This window comes from Tachyglossus aculeatus, chromosome X1, assembly GCF_015852505.1.
Source record: "Tachyglossus aculeatus isolate mTacAcu1 chromosome X1, mTacAcu1.pri, whole genome shotgun sequence".
NCBI lineage: Eukaryota > Metazoa > Chordata > Mammalia > Monotremata > Tachyglossidae > Tachyglossus > Tachyglossus aculeatus.
In genome coordinates, this window is record NC_052101.1 from 48,772,842 (window position 1) to 48,793,939 (window position 21,098).

At 47.5% G+C, this 21,098-nt stretch overlaps 1 protein-coding gene across 1 annotated transcript; it reads right to left on the reverse strand.

The window, feature by feature from the left end:
• Nucleotides 1-2,682: 2,682 nt before the first annotated feature.
• On the reverse strand, nt 2,683-19,675 carry SKP1 (S-phase kinase associated protein 1). The gene is made up of 6 exons (XM_038772522.1): nt 19,587-19,675; nt 13,446-13,542; nt 9,211-9,284; nt 7,591-7,734; nt 4,035-4,175; nt 2,683-3,576 (listed from the first exon to the last, which is right to left on the reverse strand). Exons 2-6 carry the CDS (start codon nt 13,540-13,542, stop codon nt 3,541-3,543), a joined length of 492 nt encoding a protein of 163 aa, XP_038628450.1. The 5' UTR covers nt 19,587-19,675; the 3' UTR covers nt 2,683-3,540.
• Nucleotides 19,676-21,098: the final 1,423 nt, after the last annotated feature.

Sequence of the window (21,098 nt, forward strand, 5' to 3'; positions counted from 1 at the left end):
CTCTCTGCTCTCCTCAAATCCCTCCACCAGCTCCCGCAGCAAACTAAAACTCCTCATCATGGGATGGACTTCAGGGCTCTCCACCCTCTAGCCCTACTGGACCTATCAGTCTTTTCTCCCACTATTCTCCAGCCTGCTGTCCTTGTTGCCCCCAAACCACCCTCCTAGCTGTACCTCGCCCTCCAATCCCCCACTAATGTCCAGTGGCTCAAGCTGTTCCCTTCCCAGCTTGAAACAACTCCCCAGATCAGACACAGTTCTCCCCATATTCAAATCCCAACTTCTTCAAGCTTTCCTCATTTTCCCAGTAACCTTTCAGCCAACGCTAACATGTAAGAACTTATACTCTCCAATCAGTCCTATTTATTTAGCACTTAATAATAATAATGTTGGTATTTGTTAAGCGCTATGTGCCAAGCACTGTTCTAAGCACTGGGGTAGATACAAGGTAATCAGGTTGTCCCACGTGGGGCTCAGTCTTCATCCTCATTTTACAGATGAGGGAACTGAGGCCCAGAGCAGTGAAGTGACTTGCCCAAAGTCACACACCTGACAAGTGGCGGAGCCAGAATTAGAACTCACGACCTTGGACTCCCAAGCCCGGGCTCTTTCCACTATGCCATGCTGCTTTATTGTACCCTCCTCGGAATTCGTGGGTATATGTGTACTCTGGTATTTATTTAGATCACTCGATTTTTAAATATTTGTATGTTTGTCTCCCTCGTTGGAAGTGTAAGCTCCTTGTGGGCAGGGAGGGGGCATGTCTTTATTCTTCCGAAGTGCCCAGTAGAGTGCTCTGTACCAAGTGGGTGTTCAATAAATATTGCCACCACCCCTGGGCCCAGGGCCGCTCCCATCAGCTAGGTTTTGGCAGGGAAGCAGCTACTGCCTAATGGAAAGAGAATGGGTCTGGAGTCAGGAGACCAGGGTTCTATTTCCAGCTCTGCCACCGACCTTGGGCAGTCACAATCTCTCTGGGCCTCAGTTTCCCTATCTACAATATAAGAATACTTGTCATCCTCTGCCTCTTAGATTCTGAGTCCCATATGGATAAGGGTACACATTCCTGGAGGTCACCTGGTGTTTCCTTTGCAAGTGCCACTAAAAGGAGTCAAAACAGGAACTTAACAGTTGTCACTGGTCCCCGTAATTACCTGTTTGTCCTAAGCTTTTCCTAGTAGTGGCACATGTTTATGAATAGCTTATGTCTGTCAGCCCGCCCCTCTAAACTGCAAGTTCCTTGAGGATAGGACCCATGTCTCTTAGACAGACATACACCCCTTCCATGCCTCTAGACAAGGTTCGTTATGGGCAGGGAACATGTGCGCTAAGTCTGCTGTACTGCACTCTCCTAAGGACTTAATACAGTACTCTGCACATAAGTGCTCAATAAATACCACTGATTGATTGTTTTCATTATCGCTCTCCTCCAAGCCTGCCCCTCAATCACTTCCTTTCCCTGAATAAGTCCCACATTCCTTATCTACCTCCCTTCCTCCACCGTGCCTTTGCAGAGCATTTTACTTTTTCCACATTACCCTTCTCGTTTTGTCCTGTCAAGTAATGAGAAGCAGGATCAGGGAGATTAGGAAACTGGGGCGATACACTTGGGGTTACCCATTAGCCCGCTGGCAGAGCTGGGACTAGAGGGGAGATCTTGACTTCCCAACCCTCTGCTCTCCACTACAATAGGCCCATTTCCCTTTCCCAGCTATCAAGACCGGCCCATTTGCTCCCGAGCAAAACCTCAAGGGAAGTTTTCTACCACCAATCTGAAAGTCCTGACCATCTTTCATACCAGCTGAAAGATACCAATGCCCCTTTATTCTACGTAGGCCAAGTTACCACCTCAGCTCATCCATCGCAACCTTTATTAACTCCACCAGGGCAATGGCAGGGTCACAAAAACGACAGCACACTCCTGACCAACAGATTTCCTGTCCCAAGACCAGAGAAGAACTTGGGAGGCAAGCTCTCTAAGGTCACCCCCCGCGATACAGCCTGTTAGCACTGAGCTGCTCCAACCACACACCGCTTTGCTATGGTCTGCCAGGTGATAGAGATGCATGGTGGAGAAGGAAGGCCAAGGAGAGGCAATACAGGACCCAGAAGGGGCTCAGGTTGAGGGGTATTGAGAATGAGACAGGTCCAGACATTCAGGAAGCCCCATGATCAGCAGCCAGAGGCCCCTTGAATGGGGCTGGACTAGACTAGTCTCCTAGACTGGGACATAAGGGAGGGAGGGAGGGAGAAAAGGCAGGAGGAAGGGAGTCAGGGAGAGACGGAGGGAGGGAGGCAGGTGGACAAGGGAGGAGGGAAGCGGAACAACTTGAAATGAGCACAATGCTAATGCTGGGAATGAAGTTATGATCTACCAGCTACTGCAAACAACTAGCTGGCCAGAAGACCACCCCCTGGTCCTTATGGTTACAGAGGCCAAAGCATTCAGTTGGGGAAGGTTGTGTGCGTGAGTGTGCTGGGAGTTGGTGCTCCCTTGACTCCTCATTCCCATTGTCATCACAGTAACTTTGAACACCGCTAGGAACTGGGAGTGTGAAGAGGCAGAATTGCTGCAGATACACGGAAACACATCACACCTTTTCGCTGTTTCAACACAGAACAATCCGAGGGGGCGAGGACGATCCATGGAGCGTTTCCCCAAAGGACACCACTTACACCACCTGCTCTGCAACTTGACTTTATTGAAACGGTCTCAGATTAGGTTCACCTATGGCCCTCATGTGGGTGCGGGTTTCGGCCGAACAACCAAGAGTTAAGTTCGTACTTCGCATGCAAGCGGGGCTGTTACTAAATTCCACCAAGCAGAAACATGGATGAACAGGGATGACAACACACTGCATGGGTTCGGTGTCTCATCTGACGGTGAGAGCTTCCCAACATGCCTAGTCACACCTCTGCCCGACCACCGCACTCTGCCAGTTGGTAGTTGGACCTCCATCTGGTCCAAGCTCAAAAACATTCACTGGTCGAGATTTCCGATGCCGTTGCCATTTGCCTACGTCCCATCGCGGGGAGCCTGTGGGCTACCCTGGCCCTGGGCCGCCGGGAGGAGACAGCCAGGAACCCCTGCGCCCCGAACGTTCGGACTCGGGGAAAAAAGAGAACGCTTGGCTGGTTCTGTTTCAGGAAAACGTTTTTGCAAGTGGTTTTATTTACAGGGCCAGCGTTCCTTAAAAGGTCCACTCGAAGAAGCAATAAAACTAAAGTTATCACTGGACAATAATGGCTTTACACAAACCAAAGAAGAAAAGAAAGCCAAAATGTTCCTTTCCACCCAGGACTCACGCACGGTGCGGTTTTATTCAGAGCAGAGGAAAATAAAAAGACGTGTGATTACACTGGTAAGAATGGCGAGGGGGTTCAGATTGGGACTCAGAAGACACACTACCCATGCAAGAGGAATGAGGTCCTGTTGAAACAACTGCCGCATTTGCCTAATATTAACAATTATAAACAGAGCAGTGCAACTAGTATTTGGAACAATCCTTACAGTGTTACAGTGTCGACAGGCACAGAGCTTCACTTCTCTTCACACCACTGGTTCTCTTTGCGTACCTAGAAGGCGACAGAAAGTTGGCACGGAAATGTAAGAGCCGAACTTTGAGGCCTGCCTAGCTGCCCACCTCCACTGGGGCCGGTGACGGGCCTCCATCCTCACAGCAAGCTCAAAATAGCAGCTCCTGTAGCCTTAGTTCTGTGAAAGTTGGGAGGGGGCCCGCCCCCACCCTCCCCATAAGATACCTGGGGAGGCAGGAAGAGAGGTCAAAGGCCACCATGGCTCATGGAGGGGATGGAAGAGCCCGGCTGGAGTCCAGGCTTCTGGCCACAGCCACCTACTGACTCCCTTCCTTCCCAAATTGCTAAACTGGGAAGAGGCAAAATGGCTCATACAATTCTTTTTCCATAAAACATGGAAGCTACAGGAGCACAGCTTTAAATAGCATCTCCACCTAGATCATTTTACTACAGTATCAGGACGGCCATTTTCTCCCCCACAAAAGGTCCCCAGATACCTGTGCTTCTTCCTCTTCAGTAAAGTCATTCTTGATATTGAATGTCTTGCGAATCTCTTCTGGGGTTTTCCCCTTAATCATATTTGCAACAGTCTTGCACGTCACATCAAGCAAACCTTTGATGTCTAAATAGTTTGCAGCCTGCAGTGAGAAAAGACACTGGACTGAAATCCACAGAAGAGCCCTGGGGAATTTAAGGGTACGCTGGGATCTGGGTAGGTGGGGTGCTCAACTGCCAGTTTCAGTAGCTCATTAAGTTATGCTCAACTGCCAACTTGCACCAGTTTCAGTAGCTCATTAAGTTATGCTCAAAAGCCAAGTCCACATTTATCGATGAATTCTCGGTCAATGGGAGCTCAGTAATCAATGCTAACTTCCTTCCTTCATTCACTCAATCATATTTATTGAGTGCTTACTATGTGCAAAAAAAGTGTACTAACAGCTTGGGAGAGTACAACAACATTAGTACATTAGTAGCCACAGCAAGCTCAGAGTCAAGAAGGGAAGACAGGCATTAATATAGAGTAAATAAATAAATTATAATATATATGTGTGGGGGGGGGGGAGGGAGAGGGAGAGAGAGAGAGAGAGAGAGAGAGAGAGAGAGAGAGAGAGAGAGAGAGAGAGAGAGAGAGAGAGAGCGAAGGGAGTGGGAGGAGAGGAGAGTTTAGTCAGGGAAGGCTTCTTGGAGGAGATGTGCCTTCAGTAAGGTTTTGAAGTGGGGAGAGCAATGATCTGTCTGATAGGAGGAGGGAGGGCATTCCAGGCCAGAGGCAGGACACGGGTGAGAGGTCTGTGGCGAGATAGACGAAATTAAGGTACAATGAGAAGCTTAGCATTAGAGGAACGACGTGTGTGAGCTGGGTTGTAGCAGGAGAGTAGCGAGATGAGGTAGGATGGGGCAAGGTGATTAAGTTCTTTAAAGCGAATGGTAAGGACTTTCTGTTTGATGTGGAGGTGAATGTGCAATCACTGGAGTTTCCTGAGGAGTGGGGAGACATGGTCTGAACGTTTTTGAGGGAAAATGATTTGGGCAGCTAAATGGAATATGGACTGGGGTGGGGAGAGACAGGAGGCAGGGAGGCTGATACAATAATCAAGGCGTGCTTGCATTAATGTGACAGCAGTATGGACCGAGAGGCAGGTGCAGAGTTGGCGACGTTGTGAAGGTAGAACTGACAGGATTTAGCGATGGCTTGAATATGTGGGTGGAATGAGAGAGATGAGTCAAGGATAATGCCAAGGTTACGGGCTTGTGAGACAGGAAGGATGGTGGTGCCGTCAACAGTGATGGGAAAGTGGGCGTGAGGACAGGGTTTGGGTGGGACGATAAGGAGTTCAGTTTTAGCTGTATTAAGTTTGAGGTGACGGGAGGACATCCAACAGGAGTCTTGAAGGCAGGAGGAAATGGGAGACTGCAGAGAGGAAGAGAGATCACGGCTGGAGATGTAGATTTGGGTGTCATCAGCACAGAGGTGACAGTTGAAGCCAGGTGAGCAAATGAGTTTTCCAAGGGAGTGGGTGTACATGAAGAAAAGAAGGGGACCCAGAATTGATCCTTGAGGGACACCTACAGTTAGGGGAAAGGAGGCAGAGAAGACCGCAAAAGAGAACGAAAATCACGAGCGGCCAGAGAGATAGGAGGAAAACCAGGAGAGGACACAGTGAAGCCAAGATTGGATAAAGTTTCCAGGAGAAGGGAGTGGTCGACAGTGTCCAAGGCAGCTAAGAGGTCGAGGAGGATTAAGATGGAGTAGAGGTTGTTGGATTTGGCGAGGAGGAGACCACTGGTGACCTGTGAGAGGGTGGTTTCTTTGGAGTGCAGGGGACGGAAGCCAGATTGGAAGGGGTCAAGGAGAGAAGTGGAGGACAGGAACTTGAGGCAACTTCCTCAAGGATTTTGAGAGGAATGGTAGGAGGGAGATGGGGCAATACCTGGAGGGAACTGAGGGGTTTTTTTTTTTTAGGACAGGAGAGACATGGGCATGTTTAAAAGCAGTGGGGAAGAAGCCATTGTAGAGTGAACTGCTGAAGATGGCAGTTAGGGAGAGAAGGGAGAAAGCAAGAGTTTTGATGAGGCCCAAAGGAATGTGGTTGAATGCACAGATGGTTGTGGGGGGGGATTTTGAGAGAGGGCAGAAGATTTCCTCTGGAGATACTGCTGGGAAAGAAGGGAGAGTTGAAGAAGGGGCGGGAGAGGGGAGGGACTGGAGAGATTTTCAGGAGATCATGCCTGATAGTGTCAATTTTGTTGATGAAATAAGTGGCCAGGTAACTGAGGGCAAGGGATGTGGGAGGCGGGCAGACAGGGGGCCTGCAGAGAGAGCTGAATGTCTGGAACAACTGGCAAGGGTGATGGGCAAGAGTGTCAATAAGGATGGAGAAATAGTTTTGCCGGGCAGAGCAGACGGCAGACAAAGCATGCAAGGATAACCCTGAAGTGGATGAAATCATCCTGATATCTAGATTTCCACCAGCAACGCTCTGCGGCTCGTGCACAAGAGCAAAGGAGGCGGACTGTAGAGGTGATCCAGGGCTGTAGATTGGTGGTTCGAGAGCGACAAAAGGATGGAGGAGCGAGTGAGTTGAGTTCAGTAGAGAGGGTGGTGTTGAGAGAGTCAATCTGGTCTTCAAGGGGAAAGTTGGTTGGGTATGGAGGCTAAATGGGGAGTGATGATGATGAAATTGAATGGGGTCAAAAGACCGGATGTGTGTTGGGGAGAGAAGGCAGGTGAGGAGGTTGTGGTCAGGTAGAGGGACTTCGGAGTCAGGGAGGGTAGAGACTGTGCAGTGGCTAGAGGTGATGAAATCTAGCATATGTCCAAGTTGGTGAGTGGGTGGGGTGGGGTGGAGTAGGAGGTCAGTTAAATGGAGGAGTGATCGAAGGCAAAAGTGGAAGGGGTCACCAGGAACATCTATGTGGATACTGAAGTCCCCAAGGATCAATGTAGACAAGGAGAAAGAGAGAAGGAATGTGAGGAAGGGATCAAAATGGTTAAAGACGTTGGAGGTGGAACCTGAGGGCGGTAGATGGCAGCTACTAGAATCTGGAGTGGGTGATAGAGGCGGATGATATGGACTTCAAAGGAAGGGAAAGAAAGGGATGGGGGCAGGTGGAATGGTGCAAAAGCAGCGCTGGGGTGTGAGAAGGAAGCCAACACCTCCTCCTTTCCCAGTGAGTCTAGGGGAGTGGGAGAAGATGAGGCCCACTCTGGAGAGAGCAGCAGGGGAGACCGTGTTGTCTGGGGAGAGCCAGGTTTCAGTGATGGTGAGGAGGAGGAGTGACCGGGACAGGAACAGGTCAATAATGAAGGGAAGCTTCCCCATGATGGAGTGGGGGTTCCATAGACCACGTGGCAGAAGCTGTGGGGAGGGTGGGGACAGGGTGAGGGGTAGGAAGGGGTTGAATGGGGATGAGTTGGCGGGGGCAAGTACGTGGAGAGGGAGATGAAGGATGGCACTGGGATGAGGTGGAGGAGAGAGGTGGGAGGTAAGTGCTACTGCCTGCTGGATCTGGAGGATTTGTAGTGCCTTGCCCAGCCACACTGAATCATACCAGAATGAGTTCAAAGAGGGTTCCTTGGTCCACTTTCAGGAACTCTTGGTCCCACACAGGGATATCATCCGTTCGCTTCTCTTTGTTCTCGTCGTCCTCGGGTGGGGGGGGATCGTCCTTGTGATGGGTACACCACTGGATGACCTGAATTTAAAAAAAAAAAAAAAAAAAAAGGGTGGGAGGCAACCGGGAATGAAGCCAGATCAGCGTGCCGATTGCCCGAGGACTCTTTCCAAAAGACTCTACTGTTGGAGCCCGGAGCCAGGCACAAGGAGAGCATTTTGCTACCGTTCCCTGATGGGTAAATAGGGCCACCTGGGCAATGGCTGCGTGCCCCTATGCTGGGCCCCCCAAAATGGACCTGAGACTTTCTGACATAGAACTGCTCACCCTTTAACCAGCAAGCCCCAAATATTAACTCCCTACCTCTCGGAGACCAAGAGCCCCGTATCAGACAGGAACTGTTTCTGCTACCCCAGAGTGAGTGGTCAATAAGCTCATTAAAAAAAAAGGGGGGGGAGATACTAAGCAGAGGTCTAAATGTAATTCTCCAAAACAGACACTCCACGCTAGGATGAATAACGTAATGCAACTGGGTGACACAGCAGTGTTCTATTATCTGTACTAACCCAGTCCCCATTACAGCAGACCCCCTAATGATCCAAACTGCAGGGGCCAGGGGCTGACTGTGTGCAGGAGACAAACGATTTCCTCAGCAAGGAAACCAGAAGCATGGTTGCGGCTAATCTGGGTTCTGGAGAAATCCATGCCACCTTTTACAAGCATTCAGTGCCACTAACTGCATCTGAAAGTCCGAGGGGAGGATCCTCTGAGACTCAGAGCTGCTTATTTTCTTGGAGAGGAAGGCCAATCCAAATGACAGGGGAACCAAACATAGTTTCGATTCCCCAGAGATCCACAGAAGGGAGATTCAGATCCCTACTGTACAGTTGTGGGATGTTGTAACTTCCAAAGGTCTCAGGATGAACAATTCTTCCTGATGGCTTCTAAACTTACCAATGCGACGGCACCACCAAACTGTTCAGAGCAAAATTCTAGGGTTCAGAGATTGGAAGCACCTCGTTTCTAATCTGCGTACTCCTTCCCAGGACTTAGGACAGTGCTCTGCATGCAGCAAGTGCTTAAAAAAATACTATTATTACTGCCAGGCTGCTGCTGGGGCTCTAGATATTACACTTGTTAAGGGCATACTATGTGCCAAGCACTGTACTAAGCACTGGGGTAGGTACAAAATCAGATACAGTTGCTGTCCCACACTGAGTAGGAGGGAGTAGGACTTAATCCCCATTTTACAAAAGGGCAAGCAGAGAAACTGAGTTGTCCAAGGCCACACAGCAGACAAGTGGCTGAGCCAAGGACCCAGGTCCTTGGACCTCTAGGCCTGTGCTCTTCCACTAGGCCAGACTGCTTCCCTAGTGACAGGACAACCCGTCTTGGAAGGATCTGCATCCCGCTCTGAACGTTGGGCATCACGACTGATGCAGAATCACATGGGAAGAGACAGTGGGTAAAACTCTGCAAATCCTCTCTGGTAACGGGCGGTGCACCCAGGAGAGGGGAAATAACAGAGAAGGCAGCCGCCACCATCGACAAGTTTACCTTTTTCAATATTGCTGCGTTGACATTCGGCAGAGGGACCGGGTCATCATCTCCTTCGTCGTCCATGCCCAAATCTACAAACCCAATACAAATTCAGTGCCAGTTCAAAGCTGAAGAACATGCCCTAGTTTGAGTCGTGCAGCCTGGCTGCACACCACCCCATCCCGTGCCCTCCCCACAAAATGAACACTTTAGGTCAGGCTCGTGGGATTGATGGAAGGACGAAGGGAACCACACTCCTGGGTCCCCTTCAGAGATGCCGAAGGAAGTGTGGACTTCCTGAAACCATCTCTAACAGTCAAGTTTTCGACCAAAGGGTGGAACAGACCCTGTGGGGAGGGTGAGCATGCATTGTTTCTATTAATGTCTGTCTCCCTCTCTAGAATGTAAGCTCACTGTGGGCAGGGAATAGTGTCTATTATTATACTGTACTCTCCCAAGCACTTAGGACAGTGCTCCGCGCACAGTAAGAGCTCAATAAATACCACTGAATGAGCGGTAATGACATTTGAGATTCTGCTGACCATAATTCACTTGGGAGGGACAGCACAGGCACAAGACCACAAGGATCTTACATTCTAATGAAGAAGGAAGGCAAAGAAATAGAATATGAATAGAAGAAGTGAAATTGGAGCATACAAAATTGAATGACAAAAGTTTTCGACCAAAGGGTGGAACAGGCCCTGTGGGGAGGGCGAGCACTTCTTTAAAGCCAGTGGTGGCCGTCATCACTGTCTCCATGGGCGCCGGTGCAGCCAAAATGCTGTTTTCAGAGACTGCTGAGGCCCAGACACAGAAAACCCAGTGTGCTCCGTGTGCCAGACTTTCAAGCGTACACTCAAGATCATTTCTGCGATGCCCACCCTCCCAAAAGCCACCAAGCCCAAATGGCTACATTTCAAAAAGGCAGTTTGTAATACGGATAGGGGGCTGGGGAAAAACGTTAGCTTTCCAGCTGAGACCCCAGAGTTTCCTTAAAACGATGAACTGAGCTTAGCTAGGGACTTCCCTAGGGGCCAGTGTAAGTCACCTGCAGGGCATCAAGCTAATTCGGAGATCAACTGCACCGCCCATTGAGGACCAGTGTTCAAAGGTACTCACTGAATGTTTCCTGTATGCAGAGCACTGTACTAAGCACTTGGGAAAGTACAGTACACTAAGGCAACTCACCCAGGAGTCCTAGTGGAATTGGAGCATACAAAATTGAATGACAAAAATGTAAGCTCCTTGTGAGCAGGGAACATGGCATATAGTAAGCACTTAAATACCATTAAAAAAAGAGACCTCTGTTGCACTGTACTCTCCCAAGTGCTTAGTACAGTGCTCTGCATACAGTAAGCACTTGAATACTATTAATTTTTTAATGGTATTTGTTATGTGCCTAATATGTGCCGGGCACTGTTCTAAGTGCTGGGGTAGATAAAAGGTAATCAGGTTGGGCACAGTCCATGTCCCACGTGGCCCCGAGAGGTTAAGTGACTTGCCCAAGGTCATACAGCAAACAAGAGCCAGAGCCAGGATTAGAACCTAGGTCCTTCTGATTCCCAGGCCCATGCTCTAACCAGTAGGCCATGCCACTTCATGTATACTTGAGTGTTGAGGATGGGATATACATACATATATATGTATATATACGTGTGTGTGTGTACACTAGAAGTGCACAGAGAAGCAGTGAGGCTCAGTGGAAAGAGCACGGGCTTCTAATCCCAGTTCCCCCACGTCTGCTGTGTGACGTTGGGCAAGTCACTTACCTTCTCTGAGCCTCAGTTACCTCATCTGTAAAATGGGGATTAAGACTGTGAGCCCTACGTGAGACAACATGATCACCTTGTATCCTCCCCAGCACTTAGAACAGTGCTTTGCACATAGTAAGCGCTTAACAAATGCCATCATTATTAAGTGGCTGATGGGCTGATAAGATTTGGAATAGATCTGGATATTAAATCAGAGAGGCCTTGTTGAGGAGACCGGATTTTCGGAGGGTTGAGAAGATGAGGATGGTCTGGTGGATTGAGGCAGGGAGTGTTCCTTCCAGATCCTAGGGTCAATATGAGTGAGGGGTTGGTGGCAGGTAAGGGGAATGGGGGCAGGCAACAGGGAGGAGGGCGCTGCCATTGAGGAAAACTGCCATTTTATTCCTCGCTAACAAAAATTGAACTTCAGGGCGGTAAAGGACACTCAACTGAGAGAAGCAATGTCTGTGGTCCAGTCAAGAGAACAGAGCTGGCAAATTTAACTTTGGCTGTCCCTAGATACAAAACATGAGCCTATTTTAAAACTCAGAAGTTACTTTCAAAGGACCTGGGTCTGCGATAAGGAAGTGAAAGGTAATTTTCATCTAGAAAATGCATGAACTCAAAGGGTTTGCAAAGTTCTCTGTGCGTTTAGCACATGGAGAGACAGGAATTCACATCCAAAAATAAAACTGCACCTGGTCATCACAGTGATTTTTTTTTAAAGCTATTTAAATTTCAAGAACTTTTTGGAAGACTCTTGTGTACCCTAAGGTCTCCCATCCTAGATTTGACTACTCTACCACTTGCCAACATTTTGGGAAACTCTCATCGTTCCAGCTTTAAATGTGTTTTATTCCATTTTCTCAAGTTACAGAAGTCCTGTAATGCTACAATTAGACCAGAGAGAGAAACAAGTGCCTGGTTCATAAACTGCCAGTGTGCAATACCTGAATTCCCCATGCCCCATCAACATCAGTAAGATAAAACTGGAAACCGCTAACCCTTGAAGCGTTGAATAACTTAACTGGGGCTGAAGTTAAACTCCTACCAATATCTGCCCATGTCCTCCAAGAATTATGTTTCCAAGGAAAAATGAGCTCACAAACAACTTTAAAAAAAAACAAAACTGGCAGCTGCCACTCCAAGGTAGCATAAGGTCAATTTCACTAAATGTGTTTCAGCCATCTACCAAGAGGAAACCAAGAACGTTATTTATCTGCCAGAAGAAGGTTTCGGCCGGCTGGTTTCAGTTCGGGTTCACCTGCGCCGCGCCCCCCTCCAGGTCACTTTCCCTGCACGTCGTCCTTGCCGACAATCATTTGTTAGGACAGAAACTAGGCAATCCCCCAAGACTATATTTTAGCCTAGTTAAGAGCTCTTAGGAGAGAGGCAAATAAATAAATATGCCTTCTGAGGCTCCCGTGGACCATGCAGGATTGGGATACCAAGAGCAAGGCTTAAGAACCAGGCTTCAAAACTCAGACAGCATCTTCCGCAAACATCTAGCTAGGTGGCCTGCCAGGAAGCCGGTCAGCTTGCTGACCCTCCAAGGTGCTTCATATCCCTGTGGATTTAAACGGCAAAAATGAGACACACGAGTGTCCGATCCAATAATCGTGATTCGATTCCAGCCATTAGCACAGTGCTGAGTGCATAATAAGCTCTGAATAAATTTCATAAATAAACAGAAAAGATTTTCTAATTAGGATACAGAATGTAGCAATGCGGTTAGTTGGAACTACCACCCCATGGGTCCATTTCAATCATTTTATTACCCACCCCTATCTGCAACCTAAGTGGCTCAATGTAAGCACACATACCAACATTTGGGAAGACTGCATATTGCCTATGGTAAATTACAGTCACTGTACGTTAATCCACAAATTCCTTATAAGATTAGTGGAAAAGAATGTGGTTTGACGCAAAAGAATTAATCTCTACACTGGCCACAGGGTAGTTTATGCTTCCAGCTTTCACTTCTTTTCTTCCCTGAATTTTCCTTTCAACAGGAAACTCGCTTTGAAGTTTAACCACAGCTCTAAATCACTCCCCCAAATTACCACTTCGATGAGATCCAGAAAAGACGCAGCCCACCAAAATCGACTCTGAAAAGCTGCAGAAACAATTCTGAGATATTACTACGTTCAATTACTGTACATTCTGGAATGTTCTTACAAGAGCTCAGAACTTTAAAATTGTGTTTCAGGTTTCCCAGTTATAAACCCCAGAGAGGGAGGCTGAATAGCTCAACAGGCAAAATTATTCTGGGATACGGCTCTGATCGGACCAGAACATTCTCAACAGAACTTTCTAATGTCTGGTGATCAATTACACATGCAAAAATCAAACTGTTAGAAAATACAACTCTTCCTGTGGAGCCTGCTTTGTTAAGGGAGCCTAGTGGGCACAAATTCACTGTTTCTGCTACGCTGGAACCTTTCTGAAACAAAATCTCCCACCTTCTTCCCAGATTCGGACCCCTTGGCTTGAAATCCTTACCTTCTAACATAGTCTTGATAGTGACAGACTGTTTTGCAATTTCCACATCAACTTCGAATATCTCTCCATCAGAACTTTGCAGTTTAATCGAAGGCATCTAAAACACAAAGTCGTTTCGCTGAAATTAAAAGCTGTATAAGAATTGGGAAGGCTCAGCTTGCAGATCCTCATCCCAATATCTGTAGAACACTGCATACTTTGGCTCTTACCTAGTGATGTCCTTGGACTTTATAGCTGAACGCCTAGAACATTCACTTAGGTCTCAGTATGTTCTCGTTCAGCCCCAACAGATGAGTTCCTCTATCTCCAGCCTGATAATCAGCACTAATACTATTTATTAAGCATCTACTGTGGGGGATAGGGAGAATGGTGCTCTGGGCAAAGCGGGGTGGAGGAGTGAAGGAAAGAAGAGTTCTGTTGGGCTATTTCCAGTGAATGGTTTGGGGAATGGGTGCAGCTTGCCAGCAAGGGTGATTGAAATGAGAAAAGCCTGTGGTGGTGACAGCAAGATCCGGGGGAATCTGGAAAAACACTAAGGTCCTGGAAAACCTCATGAATTCAAGGTTTGAACTTTACATATATATGTATATGTACACACACACACACAAACACAGACATACACTCATATGTGTGTATGTAGTCAGTGTGTGTCTATATATACACACATATGTGCATATATAGTCAGAGAGTGTGAGTGTGTGTGTGTGTGTATTCAATGATATTTCTCACTCCCTGGTGGATAAAAAAAAATCCGTATTGTGTCTTTATCAGCTGTCAGGTTAAGGGATGAGTCTTCGGAAATACACTTGCAAATATGCCTGTCTGTTTTGTTTTCTGTTCCTCCCCTTCTAGACTGTGAGCCCATTGTTGGGTAGGGATTGTCTCTGTTGCTGAACTGTACTTTCCAAGCGCGTAGTACAGTGTTCTATACACGGTAAGCGGCTCAATAAATACGACTGAATGAATTAAATATACCTGAGCCCTGAAGTCCTCTCCTCCTTAGCACTACTGGTATAAGCGACTTAGCAAATCAGTCAATCAATCAGTCAATCATTGGTAATCCCAGCTCTGCCACTTCCCTGTTGTGTGATCTTGGGCTTAACAACTTCTCTGTGCCTCAGTTCCCTCATGTGCAAAACAGGAATTCCATCCCTGTTCTCCCTCCTATTTAAACTGTGAGCCCCATGCGGGACCGGATGGCCTTATATCTCCCACACCGTTTAGTACAGTGCTTGGCACCTAGTAAGCGTCTAAATCCCACAAACAATTATTATTATTAAATAGCATCTCAAAGGTGAAGTAAGGTTAATGTTAATAATAATAATAATAATGATGATGGCATTTATTAAGTGCTTACTATGCGCAAAGCACCGTTCTAAGCACTGGGGAGGTTACAAGGTGATCAGGTTGTCCCTCGGGGGGCTCCCAGTCTTAATCCCCATTTTACAGATGAGGTAATTGAGGCCCAGAGAAGTGAAGTGACTTGCCCAAAGTCACACAGCTGACAATTGGCAGAGCCAGAATTTGAACCCATGACCTCTGACTCCAAAGCCCGTGCTCTTTTCCACTGAACCTTGCTGAAGGGGCCAGAAGTTTCTCTGGATTGGTGGGTCGAACATGAAAATTCCCCAGGGTGGTCAAAGGAGATATACATCTGCTCTAGTTTTCTTTCCCCTATTGACACGCCAACGGATAATGCTCCCTGCTCACATGGGCGGCTACCGGCGCCATCCTCCCACTCAGGTTACAATGGAACTGATAGCCACTGAAAGCGCTACCAAACAACTGGAAGTTTCCCACAGAGAGTCCTGCCAGGGAAAAATAGGTTTAGGGCAGACAAGTAGGTCAGAATAATCGTTTAACATTTGGACCCAGGCTGAATCCCGAGTGAATAAAACGTCGGCGGGGTGGGGAAGGAGGGTGCAGATGGCAGGCCTGTTCACCGAACCCAACACGGAGCTTGAATTTCACACCAAGACCTCGGTTCGTTTTTAGGGCCGACAGTGCGGCTCTGGCAGGTCAGCGCCATTCTACCAAGGACAGACCAAGGGTCCTTATGGGCCTTTTTTTTTTTAATGGTACTTGTTAAGTGTTTACTATGTGCCAAACACCCTACTAAACACTGCAGTAGATACCATATCATCAGATTTGACACATTCTCCGTCCCACATGGAGCTCAGTCTTGTCCAGTGACTGTTTCCACAGGCATCTGACGGCCTTCTGGAACACAATGGGCAAACAGGGACGCCTTGTGACCTAGTGGAAAGAGCCCAGACACCCTGGTTCTAGTCCCTGCTGCTGGACTTTGGGCCGTTTCGCTCTCGCTGGGAGCCATCTCATTATCTTCTGTTTACCCCAGTGCTTGGCACACAGTAATGCACTTAATGCAATTGTGATGTTTTGGGAACAGAACGCGTAGCTGATCCATGAACAGGCTACTTTCACATACTAGCCACGATGCATTTGTAATTTCTCTCTAGGGTGCCTCTGCTCTACCCTCTTCAGGGGCAAGATCAGTGCCACAATTCATATCTTTCTCTTTAGCTGCAGTGGCTGTAAAATGAGGTCATCATTTCGCACAGTATTCAGTCGCCAGAAAATTGCTAAACTAGCTGATCAGAATTATTTCGGAAGACACCTCTTTGCCATTCCAAGTGAGGCAGGGGAACACAATTCTGGAATTTTCTCCCATAAATCAATGGTTTTATTTTCAACTGCAACTTAAATAATAAGTCTACTGGTTTCTTCAATGTTTTAGAGCCTCGGAACAATTACTATTTTACAGAAGAAGTACTCAAACTGGACACTGCAGCTATCTTTTTAAAAATCTTTAGAGAATGAAATACAAGGATGAAAAATCAGTCATGAATCAATACATGAAACTGGGAAAAGGTAGGTAATAAGACTTTCGGGAAATGAATAACAATGACTATTTTATTCTTTGATGTTGTTAAGTGTCAAAATAACTGGGCTCTGTAATTTGCAATTTGAAACTCACAAAAACTTCAGTGGTTGTTTACTGTCGCCGGCTCCGTAAGCAGGATGTCAGCACTGCGGTCCGCGCTGCTCAACAGAGCAGAGCCCAGAGCAGATTAACTGTAAACTCCAAATTCTGAGGTCTAGCCCCCAATGAAAAAGTACATCAAAAAATTTTTTCACCAAGAAACCAAAGTAGGTGTCACCGTCCATCTGATACACCGAAGGGCTGTTTATGAAATTATTTGAGGAAAGACTGCAATTCAATCCATAATGCTGCAAGTCAAAACCTTCCCTCACAAGATCAAAACAAATGAAGTTACAGAATTCTGCTTAGTCAGTCTGTGCTTCATCTCAAAGTTAGGATGAGGCTTTAAATACTACAGAGATCATACTACATACATACATGTATATATATATATATATATATAATATATATATATATATATATATATATATATACACACACACACACATCATACAGAGAAGCAGTGTGGCTCAGTGGAAACAGCACGGGCAAGTCACTTCGCTTCTCTGGGCCTCAGTTACCTCATCTGTAAAATGGGGGTTGACTGTGAGCCCCCCCCGTGGGACAACCCGACCACCTTGTATCCCCCCCAGCGCTTAGAACAGTGCTTTGCATATACTAAGCGCTTAATAAATGCCATCATTATTATTATTATTATTATTATCTGGGAACCTGTAACATAAATGCTATTTCCTATATTTAGCACACTTATTGTTAAACAATATTCATGAAAGGTGCTGCATGAACCGAACAGAAAACCAAGACTACTGAGTTTGAAGAGTGTTTTTGCAACTTTCGACGCTTGCTGCGGCTTTCATATGAATACCCAAACGTAAATTATCTCTGTAAAGCTCGAAAGTTTCATTGCACCGCAGGAGAGCTAAAAAAACAAAATAAAATAAAATGCCAGCATTGTCTTAACCGGCCTGAAATTGAACACCTCCACTGGGGGTACAACACAAAAGGCCCCAAATAGGGCCTATAGCCTACCTACTTTTCGGTGTCAACCTGCGGTGAAAAACTCACCGCACATGCATCATAAGCGCTTAGTACAGTGATCTACACGCAGTAAGTGCGCATAAATCCGACTGAACGAATCATCATCAATCGTATTTATTGAGCGCTTACTGTGTGCAGGGCACTGTACTAAGCGCTTAGGAAGTACAAGTTGACAACATATAGAGACGGCCCCTACCCAACAGTGGGCTCACAGCCCGTTGGGGTGGGGGGGGTCGGAGGGGCAGGACCGGCCCCTGGGCCGAAGCAGCGTGGCTCACTGGAAAAGAGCCCGGGCTTTGGAGTCAGAGGTCATGGGTTCAAATCCCACCTCCGCCAATTGTCAGCTGGGTGACTTGGAGCAAGTCACTTCACTTCTCTCAGACTGTGAGCCCACTGTTGGGTAGGGACTGGCTCTATATGTTGCCATCTTGGAGTTCCCAAGCGCTTAGTCCAGTGCTCTGCACACAGTAAGCGCTCAGTAAGTACAACTGATTGATTCTCTGTGCCTCAGTGACCTCATCTGTAAAATGGGGATTAAGACTGCGAGCCCCCCCGTGGGACAATCTGATCACCTTGTAACCTCCCCAGCGCTTAGAGCAGTGCTTTGCACATAGTAAGCGCTTAATAAATGCCATCGTGTGAGCCCACTCTTTTAGACTGTGAGCCCACTGTTGGGTAGGGACTGTCTCTCTATATGTTGCCAACTTGTACTTCCCAAGTGCTTAGTACAGTGCTCTGCACACAGTAAGCGCTCAATAAGTATGATTGATTGATTCTCTGTGCCTCAGTGACCTCATCTGTAAAAATGGGGATTAAGACTGCGAGCCCCCCGTGGGACAATCTGATCACCCTGGAACCTCCCCAGCGCTTAGAGCAGTGCTTTGCACATAGTAAGCGCTTAATAAATGCCATCGTGTGAGCCCACTGTTGGGTAGGGACCGTCTCTCTATGTTGCCAACCTGGACTTCCCAAGCGCTTAGTCCAGTGCTCTGCACACAGTAAGCGCTCATTAAATACGATTGATTGATTGATTATTATTATTACAAGCTAAATTAAAACCGTTGGGATGGGAGGGTGCGCGGGGGCCGTCCTTTACCCCCAGACCCTCCGGGGACGGGGGTGGGTCCCCGAGACAATGCGGTAGAAAGCCGGGGGGCTGGGTGACTAAGCAGATCGGCCCCCCGGCCCGAACACATACACACAACCATCATCATCAATCGTACTTATTGAGCGCTTACTGTGTGCAGAGCACTGTACTAAGCGCTTGGGAAGTACAAATTGGCAACATATAGAGACAGTCCCTACCCAACAGTGGGCTCACAGTCTAAAACCACACACCTCAACGGCCGGCTGTGTTTGTGTGTCTGCCCAAACCGGGGGGGGGGGGGAGGTGTGTTCCCCACAGCACCTGTATATATGTTTGTACATATTTATTACTCGGACAGACCTATTCTATTTATTTTATTTTGTCAGCATGTTCGGTTTTGTTGTCTGTCTCCCCCTTCTAGACTGTTGGGTAGGGGCTGTCTCTATATGTCCCTTCAAGGCCCTGCTGAGAGCTCACCTCCTCCAGGAGGCCTTCCCAGACTGAGCCCCTTCCTTCCTCTCCCCCTCGTCCCCCTCTCCATCCCCCCCATCTAACCTCCTTCCCTTCCCCACAGCACCTGTATATATGTCTGTACATATTTATTACTCTATTTTACTTGTACCTATCTATTCTATTTATTTTATTTTGTTAGTATGTTTGGTTTTGTTCTCTGTCTCCCCCTTTTAGACTGTGCGCCCACAGTTGGGTAGGGACTGTCTCTATGTGTTGCCAGTTTGTACTTCCCAAGCGCTTAGTACAGTGCTCCGCACATAGTAAGCGCTCAATAAATACGACTGATGATGATGATGTCGCCATCTTGGACTTCCCAAGCGCTTAGTACGGTGCTCCGCACATAGTAAGCGCTCAATAAATCCAATTGATTGATTGATTGGGGGGGGGGGGGGGGCGATGAAGCCCGCCGAGCGGCTTCAGGCCTAGGCCTAGGCCTAGGCCGCGGCGGCGCCGCCGCCCGACCTCCCGGGGCCGGCCTCCCTTCCTCCCTCAGTCCGTCCGTCTCCTCCCTCCCTCCCTCCGTCCCGCGGACACTTACGGTCGCCCGGTCGGTCGGTCGGTGGGTCGGGCTGAAGGGGAGACGGAGCGGACCGCGCAATGGCCGCCACGAACCGCCAAGCCACTGCGGCGCGGGAGGCGGGCGCGGCGCTTTTATAGGGGCGGGCCGCGTCATAGAGGCGACGCCAACACCGCCCCTCACTTCGACCCCCTTGGGCCTAGCAGGCCGACGGCCCACCGTGCCGACTCGGGGCAGGACGAAGAGAGGAAAGGGAGGAATAGAGGAGGGAAGAAAGAAGAGTAAAGGACGACGGACTCGATCGTATTTATTGAGCAATTACTGTGGGCAGAGCACTGGACCAAGCGCTTGGGAAGGCCAAGCTGGCAACACCTAGAGGCAGCCCCGACCCAACAGTGGGCTCACAGTCTAGAAGGGGGAGACACACAACAAAACCCGAACGTACTGACAAAATAAAATAAATGGACTAGATAGGTACAAGTAAAATAAATAAATAGAGTAATAAATATGTACAAACATATATACAGGTGCTGGTTTTGTGCTCTGTCCCCCCCTTCTAGACTGTGAGCCCACTGTTGGGTAGGGGCTGTCTCTAGATGTTGCCAGCTTGGACTTCAGAGAACAAAACCCGAACATACTGACAAAATAAAATAAATAGACTAGATAGGTACAAGTGAAATAAATAAATAAATAGAGTAATAAGTATGTACAAACATATATACAGATATACAGGTGCTGGTTTTGTGCTCTGTCTCCCCCTTCTAGACTGTGAGCCCACCATTGGGTAGGGGCTGTCTCTAGATGTTGCCAGCTTGGACTTCAGAGAACAAAACCGAAACATACTGACAAAATAAAGTAAATGGACTAGATAGGTACAAGTAAAATAAATAAATAGAGTAATAAATATGTACAAACATATATACAGGTGCTGGTTTTGTTCTCTGTCTCCCCCTTCTAGACTGTGAGCCCACTGTTGGGTAGGGGCTGTCTCTAGATGTTGCCAGCTTGGACTTCAGAGAACAAAACCCGAACATACTAACAAAATAAAATAAATAGACTAGATAGGTACAAGTAAAATAAATAAATAAATAGAGTAATAAGTATGTACAAACATATATACAGGTGCTGGTTTTGTTCTCTGTCTCCCCCTTCTAGACTGTGAGCCCACTGTTGGGTAGGGGCTGTCTCTAGATGTTGCCAGCTTGGACTTCAGAGAACAAAACCTGAACATACTGACAAAATAAAATAAATAGACCAGATAGGTACAAGTAAAATAAATAAATAGAGTAATAAGTATGTACAAACATATATACAGGTGCTGGTTTTGTGCTCTGTCCCCCCCGTCTAGACTGTGAGCCCACTGTTGGGTAGGGGCTGTCTCTAGATGTTGCCAGCTTGGACTTCAGAGAACAAAACCCGAACATACTGACAAAATAAAATAAATAGACTAGATAGGTACAAGTAAAATAGAGTAATAAATATGTACAAACATATATACATATATACAGGTGCTGGTTTTGTTCTCTGTCTCCC